General features: G+C 39.4%; 1 protein-coding gene across 8 annotated transcripts in view; it reads left to right on the forward strand.

Moving 5' to 3' along the window:
• Immp2l (inner mitochondrial membrane peptidase subunit 2) overlaps window positions 1-21774 on the forward strand; it is an 868678-nt gene that overhangs the window by 70255 nt on the left and 776649 nt on the right. For all 8 annotated transcript variants that reach the window (XM_052738392.1, XM_052738391.1, XM_052738395.1 and 5 more), the window contains exon 4: window positions 10320-10423. In XM_052738392.1, the coding sequence (XP_052594352.1) occupies window positions 10320-10423 (104 nt within the window). The remainder of the gene's footprint in view (window positions 1-10319; window positions 10424-21774) is intronic.

A 21774-nucleotide genomic window follows, 5' to 3' on the forward strand; every position in this document is an offset into this window, starting at 1 on the left:
TGTGTGTGTTACTTCCTTGCTACTTTTCATAGTAGCTGGACCAATTTACATTCCAACTAAGTATATAAAGTTTCCTTTTTCCTTTCATCCTCACCATTGGTATTTGAAAATAACGGTTTGACTGGAATAAGATAAATCCAATTACAGTTTTGATAAGCATTTCTGTGATGGAGGAAGATGTCATTATTTACTTATTTATATGTTTGTTTATTTATTGGCCATTGTTCTTCATTTGAAGAACATTCAGTTCGTTTGCCCATTTATTGAATAGATTATTTATTACTTTTGTGTTTACTTTTTAGAATCATTTTTGTGTTCTGAATATTAATCTGCTGTTGTAAAAGAGCTGGCAAAATTTTTTTGTAAGCCATTTCTTTATACTGGTAATTATTTCACTTGCTGTACAGAGCTTTTTAATTTTTTGCAGTCCCCTTTGTCAATTCTTGCTATTATTTCCTGAGCTTCAAGAGTCCCATTTGGAACGTCAATTGTCTATCACTGAATCTTGAAGTGTATGTTACATGTAGCAACTAACGTTACAGGTTTTACACTAAGATGTTGATCAGTTTGCACTCATTTTTGCCCAGAGTGAGAGCTAGGGTTCTAGTTTCTGTCTTCCACTTGTGGCTGTCACTTCCCTCAACATTACTCATTAAAAAATCCCTTTATTTTAAAAACAGTTATTTTGTTTAAATTCTATGTGTGTCTCTCTGTATGTGGGTGTATGTGCATGTGGGTGCACAGTGGGAGGCTTCAGATCCCCTGGAGCTGTAGGTAGACAGTGGGATCTGAGGACGGACCTCTCGTTCTCTACAAGAAAGGCTGAGCCATCCTTTCAGTCTCTCAAAGTTCCGTTTCCCTAACCTGTGTTCACAGAACCTTTGCCCAAAGTGAGGTATTTATAGTCCTGTGAGTTTGTTTCTGTGTCTTCTGTGCTGTTTTATTGATGTGTGTGTGTGTGTGTGTGTGTGTGTGTGTGTGTGTGTGTGTGTGTGTGTGTGTATGTGTGTGTGTGTGTGTGTGTCAGGGCCATACTGCTTGTTACTGCGGATGGATAGTACACATTGAAGTGAGGCATGATTCCGAGATCACTGCTCTTTCTGACGAGGATTACTTTGGCTGTTTGAGGTTTTTTGTTTGTTTGCTAGGTTGCTTGCTTCTTTCCATTTTGGGGGAGAATATCATTGGACTTTTGGTGGGAATTGTGTTCAATTTGTGGGTTACTTTTGGTAATGGGGACATTTTCACAGTGTTAATCCTGCCAGTCTGTGAGCACAGGAGACATTTCTATCTAGTGTCATTTTAAATTTCTCTCTTTTGTGTTTTACAGTTTTCATTCTTGAAGTTTTTTAGTTCTTTGCTTATGTTATTCTTTTGCTTTTTTTGTTTTGTTTTGTTTTTGTTTATTTGTTTTGGTTTATTAAGGGTTTCTCTGTGTAGCCCTGGAAGTCCTGAAACCTCTTCTGTAGACCAGGCTGGCCTGGAACTCACAGAGATCTGTCTGCCTCTGCCTCCCAAATGCTGGGATTAAAGGTGTGTTCCATCACCACCTGGCATGGCTGTATTATTTTTTTGGTATTTATTTTAAATTTTACTTATATGATTGTGTGTACATATGTGTGTGTGCATGTACATATTGGTGTGTGTATGCCATAGCTTTCATGTAGAGGTCAGAGGACAACTCTGGGAGTTAATCGCTTCTTTCACTGTGGCTTTCTGGGTCAGACTTAGGTCACTAGGCCTCAAAGTAAGTGGCTTCACCTACAGAGCTCTTTCACCAGTCATACATGTACATGTGTGCTCACTTACCCTGAAGCTGCCTATACATTAACTTTAGCTGCACTTCTTACTTCCTGGTTAATATTGCAGCCTTAAAAGTTTTAAGCAAATAGTAGTGTTTTAGTTCCTTCATTGCTATATTTTTTACCTGATAGTTTTCCCTAATAATCTCCTTAAAATCATGATTCTCCAAGAATGTCTGAGGACTGCTGTTGGTTCCATACATGCTATTAGAAACTGTCTCCTTTAAATGTACAAAACCTTATATTTAAGCCTTGTGGACTGTAGACAGTTGGTGTTGGGGTAAGTTAATAGCTTCAGTGTCAAAGAAGTTGCAGCCAGACTTTGTTGGTAGACAGTAGGCAGTGGATTATAGCCTGGAATTTTTTTTTAAATATCAAAATATTATTAAAAAAAGTAGACTAGAATCAGTTACTGATGAATAGCTATTACAAGGCAGGAAATCTATCATGACTTAAATTCCATAGGGGAATTTTCATAAAATAAAACATATTTATACAAAGTAGTTATGACTTAAGCCTAGACACAAGCTGAGGATTTAAGTTACTCTACCAATAATATTCATTTGTTGGAGGAATAAATATCCTTCAACATAGTTTTTTTAATCAGAGATAAGCATGAAATTCTAATTATTGTATTGTACTTCCTTAAAAAAAAATAGGTTCTGTGTATGTTAGCCTCAGCCTTCCTGATGACAAGTGTGTACCACCATAACCACTGCCAACCAAACGTTAGATTTTTGGTGTATATACTTTTATGTGTGTAAAATTAAAAAATGAAAACTTAAAAACTTAATGATTAGAGTACTTTTTGACTAAGGAGTTTTGAGCTATTCATATTTCTTAATTTTCGTGTGTGTGTGTGTGTGTGTGTGTAAGTGTACTTGTATGTGTGTGCCTGTGTTTGTGTAGGACCAACCTTGATGTTGGGAATCTTCTTTAGTTGCTCTTCTGACTGATTTCTTGAGGCAGGATCTCTCAGGTGAACCCAGAGTTCTGGGGTAAGGCTGGTCTTCCTAGCTATCTTGCCCCAGTTCTTCCCTGCCCCTCCCTCCAGGGGTTGGAATTACAGGGGCTCAGCACCATTCAACCTGTGCTTGGGTTCCGAGCATCACTCTGCTCCTCTCGTTCGTGCTGCCAACCCTTTAGCTGCTGGTCCTTCTTCCTGAGCCTGTGGACATTTTCATACATATTTATCACTTCGTGCATCCTAAACATGTTTGGATTAATTCCAAATTGAACAAATAAGGTCCCAAATAAAAGGATGCTGATATTTTTCTGCTTAAACATAGTGAAGAGACATCCACCAACAGTTTAGAAATGAATTTTAAAATTATCTGCCATGAGACTTTGAATTTAGTCTTTAACATAAAAATGTGCAAAGCGATATGTAAGGCTTAGTTTTGTCTTGACTCTTGTGGAATGTGGTACTCGATTTTGCTTTATTCTGTTGTCAGCCCCGTTATCACGTGATCTGTTGGTTACTACACTGTATCATGTGCTGTGTTAAGAAGGTTTTGTGGATTGCCTCTTTGTCATGCATCCCTCATTTTATATATGAAGAAATGAGGCTGAAAACAGTTGAATGATTTACTGGATATGGCTAGTATGGAAATGGAGCCAACAGTTCAAAAACAGCTTTCTCTGTTTAGTGCAAGGCCTACTCAGAAGACTACTGCTGGTTATTCATTTCCTGGTGATATTAGATACTGACCTCAGGGTCTGAACGTGTCAGGCACGTGCTCTTTGACTGGGCTATATGGTCCTTGCCACACCAAGTGTGGTCTTTAACCTTAGTGTTCAGGGTAGGACAGTGGGATAAAGTGAAAGTGAGGATGCAGGTTTATGAAGAGAAGATAGACAGAGCAGGTCCTGGGGTCCTTCTGTAGTAATCCTAGTGATTACGTTACCTTTGCCCTGATTCCCGGGACTCTCCAGTGCTGGCAGGAATGTCGTAGACATACATATGAGATATGGATAGACACACCCATAATCTTGGAAGTTTTTTGCTGTTTTGTTTTGCTTTAAAAACTTTATTTGAAATTGTTAATAATTTTGAGATAGTTTCTAGAAATGTAGGATTTAAAATGTTATCAATATGACAAGAAAATGTAGATTGCCTTGTCAAATCAAATAATCAAAGTTTATGACTTCATTTAGATTTTCTTTTTATAACTTTTTTGATTAGGAATGATTGCTTGTTCTGTCTGAAGCACACAGCGCCATTCCCATGAGGAAAGCAAATGTAAAATTTCTAAGTAATAGCATGGTTTACTAATTTTTGTAAAATAGTGTCAACCAATTTAGATATTCTTAACTTCCCATGTAAAATCATCATTTTGAAGTTAGTGAATTATTATTTTTAAAAGTAGTTATTGAGAAGTCAGAAAGACTTTCCTGTGTAATTTTTTTTTTTCATTTGAGTATAAAGAACTTTATGTTGTTTTTTTTTTAACACAATAGGAACAACTTTTCAATTCAGGAAAGGTATTCTTTTTTTTTTTTTTTTGGTTTTTTTGAGACAGGGTTTCTCTGTGTAGCTTTGAGCCTTTCTTAATGGTATCCTCTTCATCTGTGTTTATAAGTGTTACTTCAGTTCCTAAGTGAACAGTATGGCTACTTTATTCTGTTATGGTTGCCATTATTCTACTGTGGGTAATAGCAAAGTGTGTTGAACTTTATTCCCAACGATGATATTGTCCAGCTTGATAAGACACAGAAATTTCTTACTCAGGCATCTAAAATGCTTTCGGTGAAAGAGATCTAGACATTGTTGTGTACATAATGGGCATTGTTTGGGAACCATTTTGCTTAACTATGTTTGAAGTTTTTTAATCTTTTAAACTTTCTATTACAGTTATAACATTTCTTCATTACTCTTTTAAGATTAAGTATATGAGGTTGCTAAGATATGAGAAACTTGTACCTGAGTCACACAATCATATCTGCATGAAGATAACTATTAAATGCTATCATTGAAGTTTACCTAAATTGCTATGGGAGTACAGATGGGAGAATAATTAATTTAACCTTGAGGAGGAGAGGAATAGTGGGAAAGAGTTCCGTTGCTTCCTTTATAAGCTCAGGCAACATTGTCCTGGTGGTAGCCACAGAGTCCACTGTTACACTGTGAGAGATTGAATCGTCACTGTCTTCTGGGATTTTCTTTGTCCTCTACATGTATTTGTTGTTTACACTGCCCTACTTTTTGTTTCTAACAATTAAGTTCAGAGAAATTGGGAAGGTGAGTGATTATGTAAAGGAAAGGAGGATTTAAATGTCCCCAAGCCTTAGAACATCAGGTTGTAATTTCTTAGGTTTTACAGGGAATTGTAGATATTTACTTTGTTGTTATCTTTTTTCCCCCCATTATACAGGAATGACTGACCCCAAGTTAGCCTTTCAAAGACATGTAGAATTTTACAAACGAGAAAAGGGATTCTGTGCAGAATGAAAGTCCAATGATGGGTTCTCAAAGAGAGAGTTAGAAGGATCTTGCAATGTGTGGAAATAACATGAATGGATTACTGTTAACCAGAGAGAGGAAAGAGAAGTATATTTGGGGGCTGGAGCTGGTGGCATAAGATCTTGCTTTGGGCATATTAATTTAGGGAGACTATGGGAATTTCACTAATTATTAGTTCTTTTTACTAAAATTATTAATCATGCTCAAACTCCCCAAGAATAGAGAAGGAAAAAAAATCTGTTCCAGGATGTTTGTAGGCTCTTTGGAAAAAAGATAAGGGAACACTTGTGCTATATGTTTAAGTATCCTGTGATAGAGATCCTCAAAGGGTGTCCAGGACAGCTTGGGATATTTGGTTACTCGTTAGTGAGGATGGGAATAAGGGCAGTGTTTGGAAAGAAGGCCTGGGAAATGGTTTTGTGGAATCCAAGTTCTTTACCATTAGCCATATGTGAATCATCTAGAGTGGCAGGATAGTTGGAGAGGGCAAAACATTTCAAGCAGCAATAGATGTTTATACAACCCCTTCTAGTTTTGAAAAATGGCCTCTTGTATGGTATTGTGTGAGAACTTTTAAGGGTATGAGAGACTATAGAAATCAGTAGACCTTGAATTTTATGCTGGAGTAAAGGAAGAGGGAGGCTGATAAAGATTTTCAGAAGGAAGAGGACATGGTGGGGGAGATGTTCAGCTACTAGTTGGAAAATAACATTTTTTTTTCTTGGTGTTCTATTGCTGTGAGGAGACCCATGACCACCACAACTGGTTTAAAGGCAATCATTTATTTGAGGCTGACTTACAGTTTAGAGGTTTAGTCCATTGTCATCATGGTGGGAAGCATGGTGGCACACAGCAGACATGGTGCTAGAGAAGGAGCAGGAGGAGAGAGAGGGCCATTGAGCCTGGCTTGGGCATCTGAAACATCAAAGCCCACCCCCAGTGACATGCTTCCTCCAACAAGGCCACACCTCCTAATCCTTTCATAATCCTTTCAAATAGTGCCGTTGCCTGGTGACCAAGCATTCAAATCTATGAACATATGGAGGTCATCCTTATTCAAACCACCACATGCTTAGAGCTCAAAAAAATGGTGCTGGTTTCGGGGTTTAAATTTAATTAGGGGCTTACAATAAAAGACAATGCTGTTTATTTGCAAAGACCAGCAAGGAAAACAAAAATTATGTTATAGTTAGTGTGCTGAGTGCTGTAGTATGATGCTCTTTGGATTCAGCACGGAGGAGGAGAAAGTGACTTCAGTCTGCATTCAGCTCTCACAGAGCATAGGTGGTATCTGTTGCTGAACATATCAGAGATGTTCCTGGCAAAGTCTCTCCCTGAACCCGGAGCTCACTGATTCTTGCTCTTCTAGCTAGGCTGTTTGCCTCAGAGCTCCCCTTCCTCTGGTTTTGAAATGCAGAGTTGTGGGTGGGTGCCACACCCACCCTGCTTTACCATCCCTTGTGGAGATCTGAATTCTTGTTTACAGAGCCAGTGCTTTATTCCCTGAGGCTTCTCCCTGGCTCTGAACTCTTAACCTATTGTAAGGACAAATGCTCTTTTCCTTATCTCAGTGGCTCAGTGGAGCTCTTGAGATTTTTCCTACTGTGTAGAGTCTGTTCTTGTTTAGGGGCTAGAGCAAAGAGGGAACTGGGAAAAGCATACATACAAACCCATAATTAAGATTGTCATGTAGAATATCAATAATAGAGGTTATTGAAATGATAACTATGGGCCAGGATCTGATACAAACACTTTATAGAATCACCTCAGCATGGTGATGCACACTTTTAATTCCTACACACCCAGGAGGCAGAGGCAGGCAGAGTTCCAGGCCAGCCAGGGCTGCATAGTGAGAATGAAGGAAAGAAGAGAGTGATCTCACTAGATAAGAGTCTTTTAAAGCTCATCACAATGACTGGCTGTCTTAGAGAACAATGCATGGTGAATGCTTAGCAGGTACTGATCACCATTGCTTATTAATTAGGGACTAGTTATTCATCACCATCATTTTACTAGCTTAGGAAGTCATGATGAAGTTTAGTAACTTGCTCACTATCTCATGGCTCAAAAGCAATGGCATCCTTTGGGGTTGGAGGTGAGATACTGGTTGGTGTAGTTTTTGTGAGTTAAATGGTGACTGTGCTTAAAATGTGAAGATGTATTATATGTGAAAACTGTATGAGGAGATGAAAGAGAAGCACCATATAGCTTGGTGATTAGAAATAAAGAAATCACCAAACTCACAAGCTGATTGACTGCAGAAGCAGTAAATAGTTCAGAATAACATAAGAAGAACATTGTGTTTGGTAGAGATGACAAGCTCTGTTTTAGTCACCTTGTGATTTGATGTCATATAGTCAAGTGAGGTGACTAGCAAAAAATTCAAACCTAAGGAGGGTGGTTAGGAGTTACTCAAATGCAAATGATTGGTAGAGTCTCTGCTTGGAAGTGTTTAAAGTTTCCAGTGGTACTAAAGTGTGGTTTCTTCCCTCTACACAAACCTGGAGAGTTAAAAATAAAGTCATGCTAAAATCTCTGCATAAAATTACTACATCTTTGCCCACACATGCTTTAAAGGAAACCTAGTAGCAATTTTAGGAATCTGTTTTATATCTTTTTTGCATCTGTGTGGTATTTGTATATGCATACACATATGCTTATGGCATACGTGTGTGTTTGTGTGTGTGTATGGAGACCAGAGATGGACACTGGTATCTTCTTCAATTATTCTCCACCACTTTTTTTTTGAAACCAGGTCTCACTGTATAGACCTGGCTGGCCTGAACTCATTATTTAGATTAGCTTTCAATACAGAGATCCATCCGCGGTTGCCTTTCAAATGCTGGGATTGAAGTTCTAAGGCACTGCACCTGGCCATTTATTTAAAGTGCCATTTTATTTTATTTCTAAACTTTCCCTCTGACTTCTAAAATTAGGTTTTTGAAAATGTTGTGTCATGGGGCCCTGCGAGCCTCAAGGCTGACAGGGAACCATTTGGCATAAGGTGAAGGATGAAACTTGGGTCAGCACCACTGTAGCAGGTGCTGGGTCGAAAGCTTTCGGAGTCTGACCTTGCGGTTTATTTTTCTTACAGAGTAAACACAGTAAAACTTTGTAAAAACTGTCTCCGTGCGACTGTTATCACAACAAAGCTTTAGGGATGGCTACATCTTAAACTCCCTTGCAAAACCCACTTCTAGAGCAAAGCACCGGTGACCTTCAGCCTTAAGAATGAGTTCTGTTGACTGCTAAACAGTCCTCAGGGCAAAAGCCTCAGGAGGAAGGATTTGTAATCAGTGTAAGAATAGATTCTATTGATGGAGGATGCAAGCTACCTGGGCCTTCTTTCATAAGGATGAGTCCTATTCACTGAGAGACAAAGCTCAGGATTAGGGCCTAAACAACACTCAGGGTTTAGGGGGATTCAGATGAGTGGTGACTCCATAGAGTAGCAAACAGATTACCAGGTTGTTAGACAACGTGCACTCCAGTCTTCCAGGTGAAAAGGCATCCTTTCCTTCCCTTGAAGGAGATAGGTATGCATGTTTAACAGTTCTGGTTCCTCTCATGCTTTCTTGAAGCTGTACCTCCTACAGTTTTAGACAATGCATTTTTATTATAGTAACCCCTACCACGACGTCTTCTAGATCCTTCCCTTCCTCTCCACCCTCTCAACTTTGTGTCCTTTAAAAAAATTATCTATCTATCAAGTCTAGTTTGGGCTGTTCACATACCTGCTCAAAGTAAAGCCAGACAACATTCCCTGGAGAGGGCAAATGGGCATTCAGTCTCATCCCTAGCTGAGGAACCCTTGGCAATTGATAGCTGTTAAAGAGGGAGAGTTTTCTTTCAGAATGTGGCCCCTGGTAGGACAACCACACTCCCATGGATGGCTCTATATCTTCCTCAGCTTTCTGAGGCTGGATCTCTCAGTAAACCTGGAGCTCACTGAATTGGCGGAGGTGGCTGGCCAGTGAGTCCCAGGGGTCTACTCCTTTACCTCCCAGGAGTTGGGGTTACAGCAGATGTAGCTGTGTCTTTTATGTGCGTGTTGGGGTTCTGAGTTCTGGTCCTTTGGCATATGCAGCAAGCACTTTACCCAGGAGCCGTCTCCACGGCCCTCGATTCCAAGGAGCCTTAAAGAATTTGTCACTGTTGTTTCTGGGCACGGCCGCCTGGCCCTTCCTCTGTTTCCTTGCCCATGTCTCAGGTGTGTTTCCTCTGGCTGGCATCATCAGTCTTGCAGAGAAACCAACAGCCTCAGCTCCTGGGAAGCTGTTCTGTCATCACAGCAGTGCCGCATCTCCTGTCAGTTCCCATCTTCAGTCAGAAACACTCTCTTTATCACCCTCATTCTTTGTTCCCCCATTCCATCTTGGACTTGTTATCCTTTGACTGTGTTGTTGCCCCATCCAAATAGCATAGCTCATGGATGAGACTTTTGTGGCTAGGTGAACTCAGTGCTTCTCAGTTATTGCTTCATCCATCCTCTGGCACAGCCAGTATTGTCTGAATTCTAGGAGGAAGACCATTTACTCACCTCAGAGTCAGACCAGGACCTTTGGTACATGCTCTTGGATAAAGAGGGATGGGAAGGGTGGAAATGTGTCTTTTAGTGATTTTTCCATCTTTGTCCCTTCTACTCTTGGTGGTTCTTCATATGGGTGTCTCGCTGGTTGATATTAGATTATTTCCTCCTTTTCCACAGGGAATGGTGATGTGGGAGTAGGTACCACCAGAATATTATCCTGGGAAACTTGAGTCCCTCTTTGCATGTGTTTTTATTCTTCATAAAACCTTTTTGTACCTCTTAGAGGTAGAAATAAGTATTGATAATTTATTATTTATGTATTTATTCTGTTTCTTTTCAGAAAAAAATCCTAGTTAGCCTGTCTGAAAACTCATTTGTTCTTACTTCAGGATTGCAATTGGTTTGAAAGGTACAATAGTAGGATTTTTTTTTAATTGAATTCTGCTCAAGTTATGAAGTACACTGCAGCATAAAGATTGCAAAAAAATTACAGGTGATAGATGTATCTCTTTTTATTTTGTAGCCTTCCTTGAATCCCGGGGGAAGCCAGTCTTCAGATGTGGTGCTTTTGAACCACTGGAAAGTGAGGAACTTTGAAGTGCAGCGTGGTGACATCGTGTCGTTGGTGTAAGTGATTCAGAAACTCACTGCATTTGTGTTTGTGTTTATCTGGATTCAACTGATAAGTCACTGCTGATGACATTCGGGCAACTATGAAATTAATGTGTGTGTTTTAAATATAATCCATATTGGCATATAGCAATGCTAGAAAGGTTTTTTTATTTGATATATATCAGTTGAATGACATAACTAGTAAATTTTGTGTAATGAAATATTACAATTTTGTATCTTGGTAAGCAAAGTTCTGCGCTTTGTTTTACTAGTTTTGGAAAGAAAACATTCTTAGGAAATGATAGTTATGTTGTGAAATTCAATGGCATTTGTGTATGTTGTGAAATTACCTGGAAAAAAAAGTTTGAAAAACTAGTATTATTGGCTTTTGTCTGCATCAAAAGATGGCGCTGTTTCTCTGTAAAATATTGTGACTGGGTGGGAATGAAAATTGTATCCCAAGTGTTGGTTGTAAAGAAGGAATGTTGAAGTCTACATAACCGACTCAGTGACATAGTGAACACCCTGCACGTGCTTGAGTGCTTCAGATTCTACATTTTTGTTTGTTTTACAAAATAAATCCACACCTAACAGACTGCAGCAGACCTTGCTTAATTTATTCTGGCTGCAGCTGTTTATAAAAACTGTTCTAGTTGATGCCCTGTTATGGAAGTCAGTGCATGGAGCAGCAGTTGGTGTAGGAAAATTATTCTTGCTTATTTTCGTGACAGTAAAACCTACTATTGAGTGAGAAGCTTTCTGTTTCCCAGTTACTCCTTTTCCATGAGCTAGAATGTGATTTTTCATGTTGCATGATAACGTTAATAGGTAGAATAATCTAGTATCAACTTGCTCATCTTTACCTGTAGATGATTTTGTTGCTGGACATAGATATTCTGTAAATGTGTCTCCTTCAAGGCTGCTCTTCCCAGGGTTCATTTGAAAACACGTTCCCTACGTCTGGTAAATGGCTAATGAAATACATTTGAGTGGAAGTTGATGGCAGGCAGCCAGGGGTGGGATTGAAATGCATCTGAGGTTTCGAGTATTTTCTTTACTGTTAGTCTACACTTTGGAGTGTACTTTTGCTCTGTCGTTCAGTACACTGTTTTTGCTACCTCCTGATAAGCCTCTCCATGTGGAATAAGCCTATCATGTACACATTGTTCTTTTGCCTTTGGTCTGACAAGTTTACATCCTCACTTAGTTCTTGATGAAGAAGATACCCACCCCAAGAGAAAGAAGTCATGTAACAAGTGGACAGCTGTGTGTTTTTCTCCCCCTAGGAAAACATACTGACTATCTCTAAGCAGGCAAATTTGAATTGGTAATTGAAAACCGTGAGATGGCTCCTTGGAATTCAGGGTTGTGAGTCCATAAAAATACTCTGACATATCATGATTTATTTCTAAAGGAAAACACAGCTCTTTTAGGTAATTGCTATAGTGATTGATAATTATTATACAAATTAATTTAAATGAACATTTATATTCAAATTGGGATTGTTAAATTAGCTACTGCAAGTGAAGTACTTTTTTTTTTTGAGACAAGCCCTGGCTGCACTGGAACTCGCTTGTGAACCAGGCTGGCCTTGAACTCACAGAGATCCACCTGCCTCCGCCTCCCAAGCGCAGGGATTAAAGGTGTGCGCCACCACGCCCAGCTGGTGAAGTGCATTTTTAATGAGTCAGTTATGTGCTGTATCTTTGTCATGTAGAAATGACATAACTTCATTTCATACGCTTCGTCACTAGCAGGCCTCATTTACATAAAAGAATGCTTAGTGTTGGAATTATGTTATTGAACAACAAATAATTATTAAGCAATGCTGTTGTCTGTGTTTGAGAAAGAAACTGAGTTTGATAGTCAGTTCTTCAGCTTGAGGTTGTACTGTGAAAGCTATATTATATTATGGCATTTTCTGTCCGGTTTTATGAGCAAAGTGCTTTCTAGACATATGTCCTTATATTTTCGTGCAATTTATAGACTGCTTCATTTGAAAAGGTTAGTGTTGGTGTGATAAACTTTCACCTATATGTTTAATCCATGCCAAGCACATTGAATATTTGCTTCCTTACAAAAAGCACCACTATGGTTTTTAACATAGGCAGTAATTTTCACTGCTACTTCAGAACTTGCTCTCTTTTCAAGAAATGTGTAATAAATATGGTAATGAATATTTACCTGTTTATTTTAAAAGGAACATAAAATGTACTTTGTCATTTTACTTATAAATTGTTGTTAACAGATTTCACTGATACAGAAATAATCTCTGGAGATAAAGAAGTATATTTTATTTTAAAAAATCCTGAGACAGTCTTTCATGTATTCAGAATGTGTGGTGTATAACATTGGAACGCTACTACATTTGCATTTCTGGAGATTTGTTTTGTCTGTATGGATATGTGTGTGCATGTTCATTTGTGTGTGGATGTGATTGTATGCATGTGTGTGCCCATGTATGTGGAGGCCAGAGGTCAATGTTGGGTGTCTTCCTTAATTTTTCTCTATTTCATTACCAAATATTTTAAAAATTATTATTGTTTTATATGTATAAGTGTTCTACTTGTATGTATGTGTGTTTACGGTGTGCAGTTTGTCAGAACTGCTGGAACTGGAATTACAGATAGTTATAAACCAGCATGTGAGTGCTGGCAACAACACTCAGGGCCTTTGCAAGAGCAATAAATTTTCTTAATCCAGAGCCATCTTTCTTCATTCGCCTTAGTTTTGAGACACTGACTTTCACTGAATCTCGGGATCTGTGATTCAGTGGCTAGGGGCTGCCTAGCAAGCCTCGGTGATCCTTGCGCCTCCATGTCTGCAGTCCTGGGATCATGTGCATTCATCCCCATGCTCAGCTTTTATGTCTGCACTGGCGATTGAACTCAGACCTTCATGCTTGTGTGATGGGCACTCTACCAACTGCACCCTCTCTCAGGCCCCGGAAAATAGTTAGCTGCCAACTCATGCTTAAACTGGCAGCGTTTATATAGCTTGAAAACTAGTGAGAACAATAACAATTCCTATACTATAACTTAAAAGATGTAGAATTTCTAATAAATATAGTACGGTGAATGTGGGTTTATGTTTAAAGGCCAAAAAGTAAAGGTATAGACTGCTGGTAGATAATAAAGGAAGGGACACAGTATGGAAGATGTTAACTATTAGACGTTGCAAGTAGAGAAAGTTTGTCAATTTTGTGCAAAATGTACCAATAGTATTCTTGTGTGTGTGTGTGTGTGTGTGTGCGTGTGTGTGTGTGTGTGTGTGTGAACAAAGAACAAGGTTAACTCTGTGATAACTGCTTCTCAGAGAAGGGTTGACTGTATGAACTTGACTCCTGAGCTTGCTTGTACTTGGCCTTCTGTTGCTGTTATTAATGAGGAAAACGTTAATGATGTGGGAACACAAATCACATGTGAATAAATGTACCGTCTGCATCAGAATGAAATACTTTCTCCATTTTCCATGTCTGAGAGCCAATTCACATCACAGAGATAAATGATTTAGTAGAACAGACTGCCTTCTATTGCGTGAGGTTTTATTGAGAACTTGTTGACCAATGCTGTTTCTTAAAGCTTCAAAGGCAGGTCTAAGGAGGGAGCAGGTATGCACTGGAGTATGTCTCCTTACATCTCTTTGTCTTTTGCTGTCTTTTTCTTTTTGAATAGTTGGTCCTAGTGGAGTTATTGTTTAAGCATATTATTCAGTTATGCTAATTCAAGAGAAATATTTACTCAGTCACATGAAAGGCTAGGCACAGTATCATTTGCTGTCATTAAGTCCTTAGTATTACTGAATGTGTGTAGGTGGCACTGTACTCTCTTAATGGATTTGCAGACTAATAGTAGTGCTTAAGGTGGATTTTCTATACCTTGGAATTGACTTTTTATTAACCTGTGTGATGGCCTTACTGCAATAGGCTTAACATAAGAATCACAGTTTCTCAGAAAGAATATAGTACCTAGCAAGTCCAATGAGATAGAGATGCTTTACAATAAATCTTGAATAATCACATTTATACTTAAATGTTTTATTCTGAAACAACATTAGACCTAAAGAAAGCTTGTAAAGTAGTATAGAGAGTTCTCTTCCACCTCTTCCACTTCATATAAAATCTTACAGTAGGGAATAACATTGATATTAATATTTTTATCTATATACCTTAGTCATTCACCAGCCTTTTAACTAATAATCTTTTAGATTTCCCTGGGCCAAAGTATCTTATATTTCATTTTATTTTTCATTTCTCTTTGGTCTTCTTCTCTAGTCTGTGACAGTTCTTTGGTGACTTTTGTCTTTTATGAACTTAACACCTTTGACTAGTTATTTTTTTGGAATACTACTCTACCATTAGAATTTTCAAGGCCGTTCTGCTTTTGAAAAGGGATGGGAGTTGCTGAGGAAGCCACAGCAGTGGTGACAGCTGAATGACATGGAGACTCAGGCAGAGGAGGCAGCATGGCCAGTGGGAAGAGGGTAAGAGGAGGGGAACTGATTACAGGATCAGTTTTCTTAACAAGTCCTTTTGATATTTTTGGTCCTACAAGCTTGGATAGTGACTAAAAAGGGTCCATGGCTTCTAGAAATAAGCTCGATCTACAGCTGCTAGGGAACAAGGTGGGGGAGCTATGCAGTTTGCGAAAACGGCTGAAGGGTGTAGCAGAGGTGGACAGGAAGGAAGAAGGGCTGCGTTTCAGATTATCTTAGTTGGGGTTTCTACTACTGTGAAGAGACATCATGACCATGGCAACTCTTATAAAGGAAAAAAAAATAGGGGATTGGCTTATATTTTCAGAGGTTTAGTTCATTATCATTATGGAGCAACATGATGGCATGCAGGCAGATATGGTGTTGCAGAAGGAGCTGAGAGTCCTACATCTTGACCTGCAGTCAATAGGAAGTGGTCTGAGACACTGGGTGTAGCTTGAGCATAGGAAACCTCAAAGTCTACCTCCACAGTGACACACTTCCTCCAACAATGCCACACCTTCTAATAGTGCCACTCCCTATGAGCTTATGGGGGCCAATTACCACACAGATGTTGTAAAATACTGTAGAAGGTTGGTGCGAGGGACTTCTCACATGCTACCGTCTGTCTTCTCATCACTTTAGACATTGTGCTAAGTGCTTTGACTTTCATTTTGTTCTCATACCACTATCTATAGGTAGTTGCTTTTAGCATTATGGAATTCAGAGCAAGCACATGGAAAATGAAGAACAAAGTGAGATTTGACTCTGGTTTCACATGATATGGACATGTACTGTTTGATGTCTAGGTCCTTGTAGCATGGAATGTTCAGTGGGACTGCTGTCATTTGTGTAAATGATAACAGTTTGGATACTTCTTGCCAAGTCAATGCATTTTTCATCCCATTTGTTTATTTTTCTTTTTAAATGTCGAGAATTTTAAATTTCCTCTGATATTTATTCTATTTCTATTTGGACAAAGCCAGGTTTAAACCTTTATCATACAAGGTGTTTTCCCTGGAGTGTATCTCAGGTGACTTCATATGGCACCTCGAAGTCTGAGGTGGAAGCCAGGAAGGTTAATGCTGTATAGCAAAGGCTGGCTCCACAATAGGTAAACCTCAGGCATTGGGGAGAATGTGGGGGTGATCAGGCCCAAAGGTAAGCCATACAGTTTTAGTATTGTCTGCTTATTATTTTCAGTCACTGAATTAAGCATTCTGTATTCATTCTATTGCATTAGTTTTGTTTCTCATTGCTGTGATAAAGGCCTGAAGAGGCAGGCTCCGGGAGGAAGGATTTAATGTGGCTCCGGATTTGTGAAGATCCCTTATGGAAGGGAAAATTGGCAGCTAGAAATTGGGATCAGACAGTATAAGCATTCTCATCTCTGATTTGAGTGGATCAGGAAGCAGAAAACAGACTAGAAATCAGGCTGGTCTGTACACCTCAAGGTCTGTCCCCTCCTTCTCAGGTCTTTGATGAGATCAAAGACTCAACAGTTAGTTACAATCTTCTATCTTATCTAGAACATATTAAGTATTAGATTCAGGTTCTTCAGGATAGGGCACCTTTTGGAATGATCTCTGTAACATGCCATCTACCCATGCTCCAAACTCCTCTGGATTTTAGCATGTGTCTCTTGTTTGATATTGTTCGTGTTGGTAGTAGTTCCATCTTATCTCGATCATTATCCCTTATTACTCCTGGACAATATTTGATAATCATTCCTATTGTATATAGTTTTGTATTAGGTTGGAACTTTCTTATTTAGGCAAAAGGGGGTGATGTAGTGGGTAGCTGTGCCAGCTTTGACCTGGAAGCACTACCCCCATTGAGGCTTCCGGTAACTGTCACGCCTATGAGACAGGGCCAAGACAGGAGCCCTTAAGACCTGAGACCCAGATGTGCTGGCTCTCTTGGTTCCTGGATCCTAGACACTGGATGTAGACAGAGCAAAGTTCTCCAGAGAACACAACTGGACTGCGCCACACCTTTCCCAGACCCTGTAACCTATCCCTTTACTTGTAAGTTACCCCACAAAATAAACCTCCCTTTTAACTACATAGAGTTGCCTTAATACTTCCACCAATACACACTTTCCTGCTAGGTGTCACTTTCTGAAGTTTCCCCCAACAGCAGCCGCAGCCGAGGACCAGGTGTTCCAAAACAAGCTTGAGAGGAGCTGTTTCACATTCAAACTATAACAGTCCTTGTTTGAAAAAAACACAAGAGGGTAATATTATTGTATTCAGTTTATAGACAAGAACACCGAGGTCTACAGGGCATAAGTTGTTTGCTTAAGGACAGAGTAAGTAAGTAGCAGGCCAACGGCTGGTGGTATGCTACACCAAATCCATCCACTTAAGTATCATATTTAAGCATCATGAGGCCCCTGTGTGTGTGTTGTAATGGTGTAGCTGAGCAACTTACCAATTCTTGGCAAGGTCAGTAACACTGTTGTGTATACATATCTTTCTTCATTCCTATTTCTGAAGCAAAATTCCTATATGATGATTCTTAAAATGTAGTCTCTTTATTAATAGTCCTGGGACTTTATTATGAGCTTAGAGTGTGGAAATAACCGCAGCAGCTGACTTGTGACGTGTTAAACATTGCCACTTTCTGACAGATGGCCAAGGTGGTGACGGCATCTCCTGTAGTACCTATCAGCAATGTTACAGAGATTTGAGCTGGAGAAACAAATGAAATAGAGTAGAGCCTGTGGGGGAAGGAAAAAAAAAGAGATAGGTTCTCATTTTCTTATATCTTAAGTTCTTGTAAATCTTTAAAGGTCCCTTGACCTACCAAGGGAAATTAATTGGAGCTTGCTAAAAAAGGAAAGTCGTACTTTTAAACAAATGCCCAGAGCAATGATAGGCCTGACTAATGACCTATAATTGTATTAAAAGCCAGTTGTTGGTTGAGCTTGGAAAATATAACTGCATACACTTATTAGTCTACCTGTTGGTGCTTGTTCTGAATTTATTTTTGTCTAAAACAAATATTTTTTTCTGAGTTTGAAGGTAATTCTGTACACGCTGAAAGGCTACAGCTTGTAGAGCAGGACAATTAGGGTGAAGAGCCCAAGTTTCTAGCTTTTTATTGGTAATTGACAGTAAAATGCTGTGGAATGGAATCCAGTATCTCACTTGATTTTGAAGAGATTCAGTTCATGGCACTTTACATTACCCATAGTCATTTATTTTCATTATTAAGTGTATTTGCAAATGATAATTTTCTGGAAAAATAAAGTGAGGTGCAGCATTGTTGCTGTTATTTGGCATAGATTTAACTGATTTTTAAAAAACTGTTCATGTGCATACAGAATTACTGTCTGTAAAGCAAGCCTTAATAGCAATTTGTTTCCTTGAGCAGGATAAACTGCCTACACAATGCTTGTACAGTTAATTATGCAATAAAACACTTTCATAGTTCAGAGACAAATTATAGCTTCAAAATGTTTCAATGATCATAAATTTCAATTTTGAATTATAGAGATTTTATGGTAATATAACTATAGGAGCTATCCATAGCCTTTGTTCATCCCATTCTTTTAAATACTACGTCTTAGGAGAGATGAATAGAAGTTGTCACAAAAGAAAGTTGTATAGGCAGCGTTCTAGGAGATACTGCATACTTAAAACTGTTTCTGTTTGCTTGACAGAGTAGTACAGTTTGCAAGAATACTGTTACTTGATTTAAAAAGGAAAACAAGGGCTATGTGCAAGACAGTATTATGGAGGGTCTCCAAGTACACATGCAATGTTACATGTAAGGGGATGTTGAGGAACAGCATATTCTAAGAGAGAGAGAGAGAGAGAGAGAGAGAGAGAGAGAGAGAGAGAGAGAGAGAGAGAGAGAGTGTGTGTGTGTGTGTTGAGGCCAGAAGAGGGTGTTGGGTTTTTTGGAACTAGAGTTACAGGAGATTGTGAGCTGCCTGGTTTTGGTGCTGGGGACTGAATTCAGGCCTTCTTTAGAGTAGCAAGTGTTCTTAACGGCTCAGCCATCTTTCCTGAATCTGGGGAGTAGTATTTTGAATTAATTTAAGTAATAATGGGAGCAGAATTAATTATGGTTTTCAAACAGTAAGTAGTGTAGGTATCAAGCAGAAAATATAGCAGAATCGGAATAAACTGTGGTATAGGTATGCGAACTTATCCTGTGTACTTTGGAAGGCACTAGCAGGATATGTAGCCATAGCTAAAGGTAGGCCACTAAGATCAGGAAAGAACTGATTCCCACTTCTGGCTGTATGATACTAGTATATTTCAAACTAAGTCCAGTTTTAGAAAAATGAGAAACCGCCTTGTAGGGTTGTTTAAAGGCATTTGAATATTCACAAAGCCCGGGTAAAGATCCAAGAGTGAAGGAGACACACGTCAAGGTGAGCCCCATATTTGGTATCATTTCCCTTTCGTTCCCTCAGTTGGTAAGTATCATAGGCTATCACGCTAGGAAGCTAAGAGTGATAGTCAAGTAGTTAGATGCTGGCAACACTTTTTAAAAAGTTTATTTATTCATTTTACATCCTGTACGCAGTTTCTCCTCCCTCCCCTCCTCCCAGTTCCTCCTCCCTGTCCCCCTCTGTTCTCACTTCCCAATCCACTCCTCCTCCGTTTCTGTTCAGGAAAGGGCAGGTCTCCCGTGAATATCAACAAAACATGGGATATCAAGTTACAGGAAGACTAAGCACCTCCCCATGTATTAAGACTGGGCAAGAGGACCCATTATGAGGAGTTGGGTCACAAAAGCCAGTAAAAGAGTCCGAGACAACCCTTTCCCACTGTTAGGATTCCCACAAGAGGACCAAGCCACACAACTGTAACATATATGCAGAGGGCCAAGATCAGTCCCATGCAGGCTCCCTGGTTGTTGGTTCAGTCTCCATGAGCCCCTGTGAACTCAGGTTAGTTGATTCTTATGGTGATATTTTATTTTTACTGAAAAGTGATTTTATTTGTATGTTAATAAATAAAGTTGCCTGGGGTCAGAGCTAATAGCAAGCCATAGCAGAAGCTGGGCGGTGGTGGTGCACGCCTTTAATCCCAGCTCTTGGGAGGCAGAGCTAGGCGCTAGGCGGATCTCTGTGTGTTCAAGGATATAGCCAGCATGGAGACACACGCCTTTAATCTCAATAATCCCAACCCTAGAAGACCTGGAGGTCTGTTCAGACAGGTAGTGACGAGGAGATCATGTGGTTGGGTTTACAGCCAATGAGAAGGCAGAACAGAAAGTCTATAAAAAAGACAAACAGACAGGAAGTAGCTCTCTTGCTGAAGAGGACAGCAGCAGCAGTGAAGGGTAAGGTTTTTAGCTCTTAGCTCTGATCTCTTGGGCTTTCGTCTCTGCATTGGCTCTGTGTTTCTTATTTAACAAGACCGTTCATCAAAAGATTCTGTGGGTTTTCTTGTGGTGTCCTTGACCCCTCTGGCTCCTACAATACTTTCTCTCCCTCTTCTGCTGGATTCCCCAAGTTCCACCTGATGTTTGGCTGTGGGTTTGCATCTGTTTCCATCAGTTGCTGGGTGAAGCCTCTCTGAAGACAACTGGGCTAGGCACCAATCTATGAGTATAGCAGAATATCATTAGGGATCATTACATTGACATTTTTTCCCCTCTGGCCTTTTTTGGTTCTCTCCTAGGTCTCTAGGTCATCCAGCCTCTGGGTTCTGACATTCCAGGCAGTGTCAGGGGTGGACTTACCCTCCTGGCATGGGGTTTAGGCTAGACCAATCATTGGTTGGCCATTCCCTTAATCTCTAGGCCACCCTTACCCAAGTACATCCCATAGGCAGGACAGATTGTAGGTTGAAGGTTATGTGACTGGGTTGGTTTCTGGGAACAAGTTTTTGACAGTTTTATTATGCCGAAAAATCATAAATTAGAGTTCAGAAAGAAGTTGGAGGGGGCAGACAAAATAAGTGAAATTTTTGGTTGAATTTTAACAGTTAGGGAAAACTAAAGAGACTTTTAAGTTATAAAAATTAAAATATAATCTCTGATGAATTTTAAGGTGATATGCCTTTATTTTAATTGTCATTGCCAGAAAAAGCAAATATTATGCAGCGTTTTTATATAGTTTTTTTTTCAGTGCAATACCTGGCATTTAATATATTGTATATCAGAGCAGGACCCAGAACAAAAAACAAAAACAAACCTGAACCAAAGATTAAGTGATGTAGATAACTGTGTAGCAGTCCATATAATTGTGATCAATACATTTAAAATGATGAAAGAATGAATTATTTTATAAGAAAATGCAAGGATTCTACAAATGGAAACGATTGCAAAGGCTTTTAGAATAATGGTTTGGTAGAAAGTTAGAGCCACGCGAGGTGAGACCTGGTGGAATGTGTACTAGGAAGTGTGTGTATCGTGTGTGGAGTGGTGAAGGAAAGGACGCACGGTGAGTGCGTTAGCTCCCGTGATAGTCAAGAAGCTGGCCTCTTCCTGGCTGGAGTCCCAGAGGAAGAAGAGAGGAGGGTGGAAACAGCAATGCGTGAATAGAGTAAAAAACTGAAGACAGACCCGACGCACAGATTACAGAAATTTTCATCAGGATACAGTAATTAACACCACATTTTTATGGTATATGTGAGTCACATGACTGAATAAAAAATATCTCAAAAGGTAAAAGTGGCATATATTACTGAAACAAGCAAACAAAATAGCAGATGCTTTACCTCATAGAAGGCAGGAAAGAATTTATGGCTGCTTGAAAGTAATAAAATAAAAAAGTCTTTCAAACAAAGTTTGAATATATTAGAAATATCCTTCACAGTGACAGAGAAGCCCTCAGTGCTGGCCGGGTTGTCCCTTTGGACTTCATTTACAAAGCAAGTCCAAGTGTTAGGAATTTCAAGATGATAGCCTCAGAGCATTAAGACTCA

Source organism: Peromyscus californicus, unplaced genomic scaffold, assembly GCF_007827085.1.
Source record: "Peromyscus californicus insignis strain IS unplaced genomic scaffold, ASM782708v3 Scaffold_15__1_contigs__length_86483966, whole genome shotgun sequence".
NCBI lineage: Eukaryota > Metazoa > Chordata > Mammalia > Rodentia > Cricetidae > Peromyscus > Peromyscus californicus.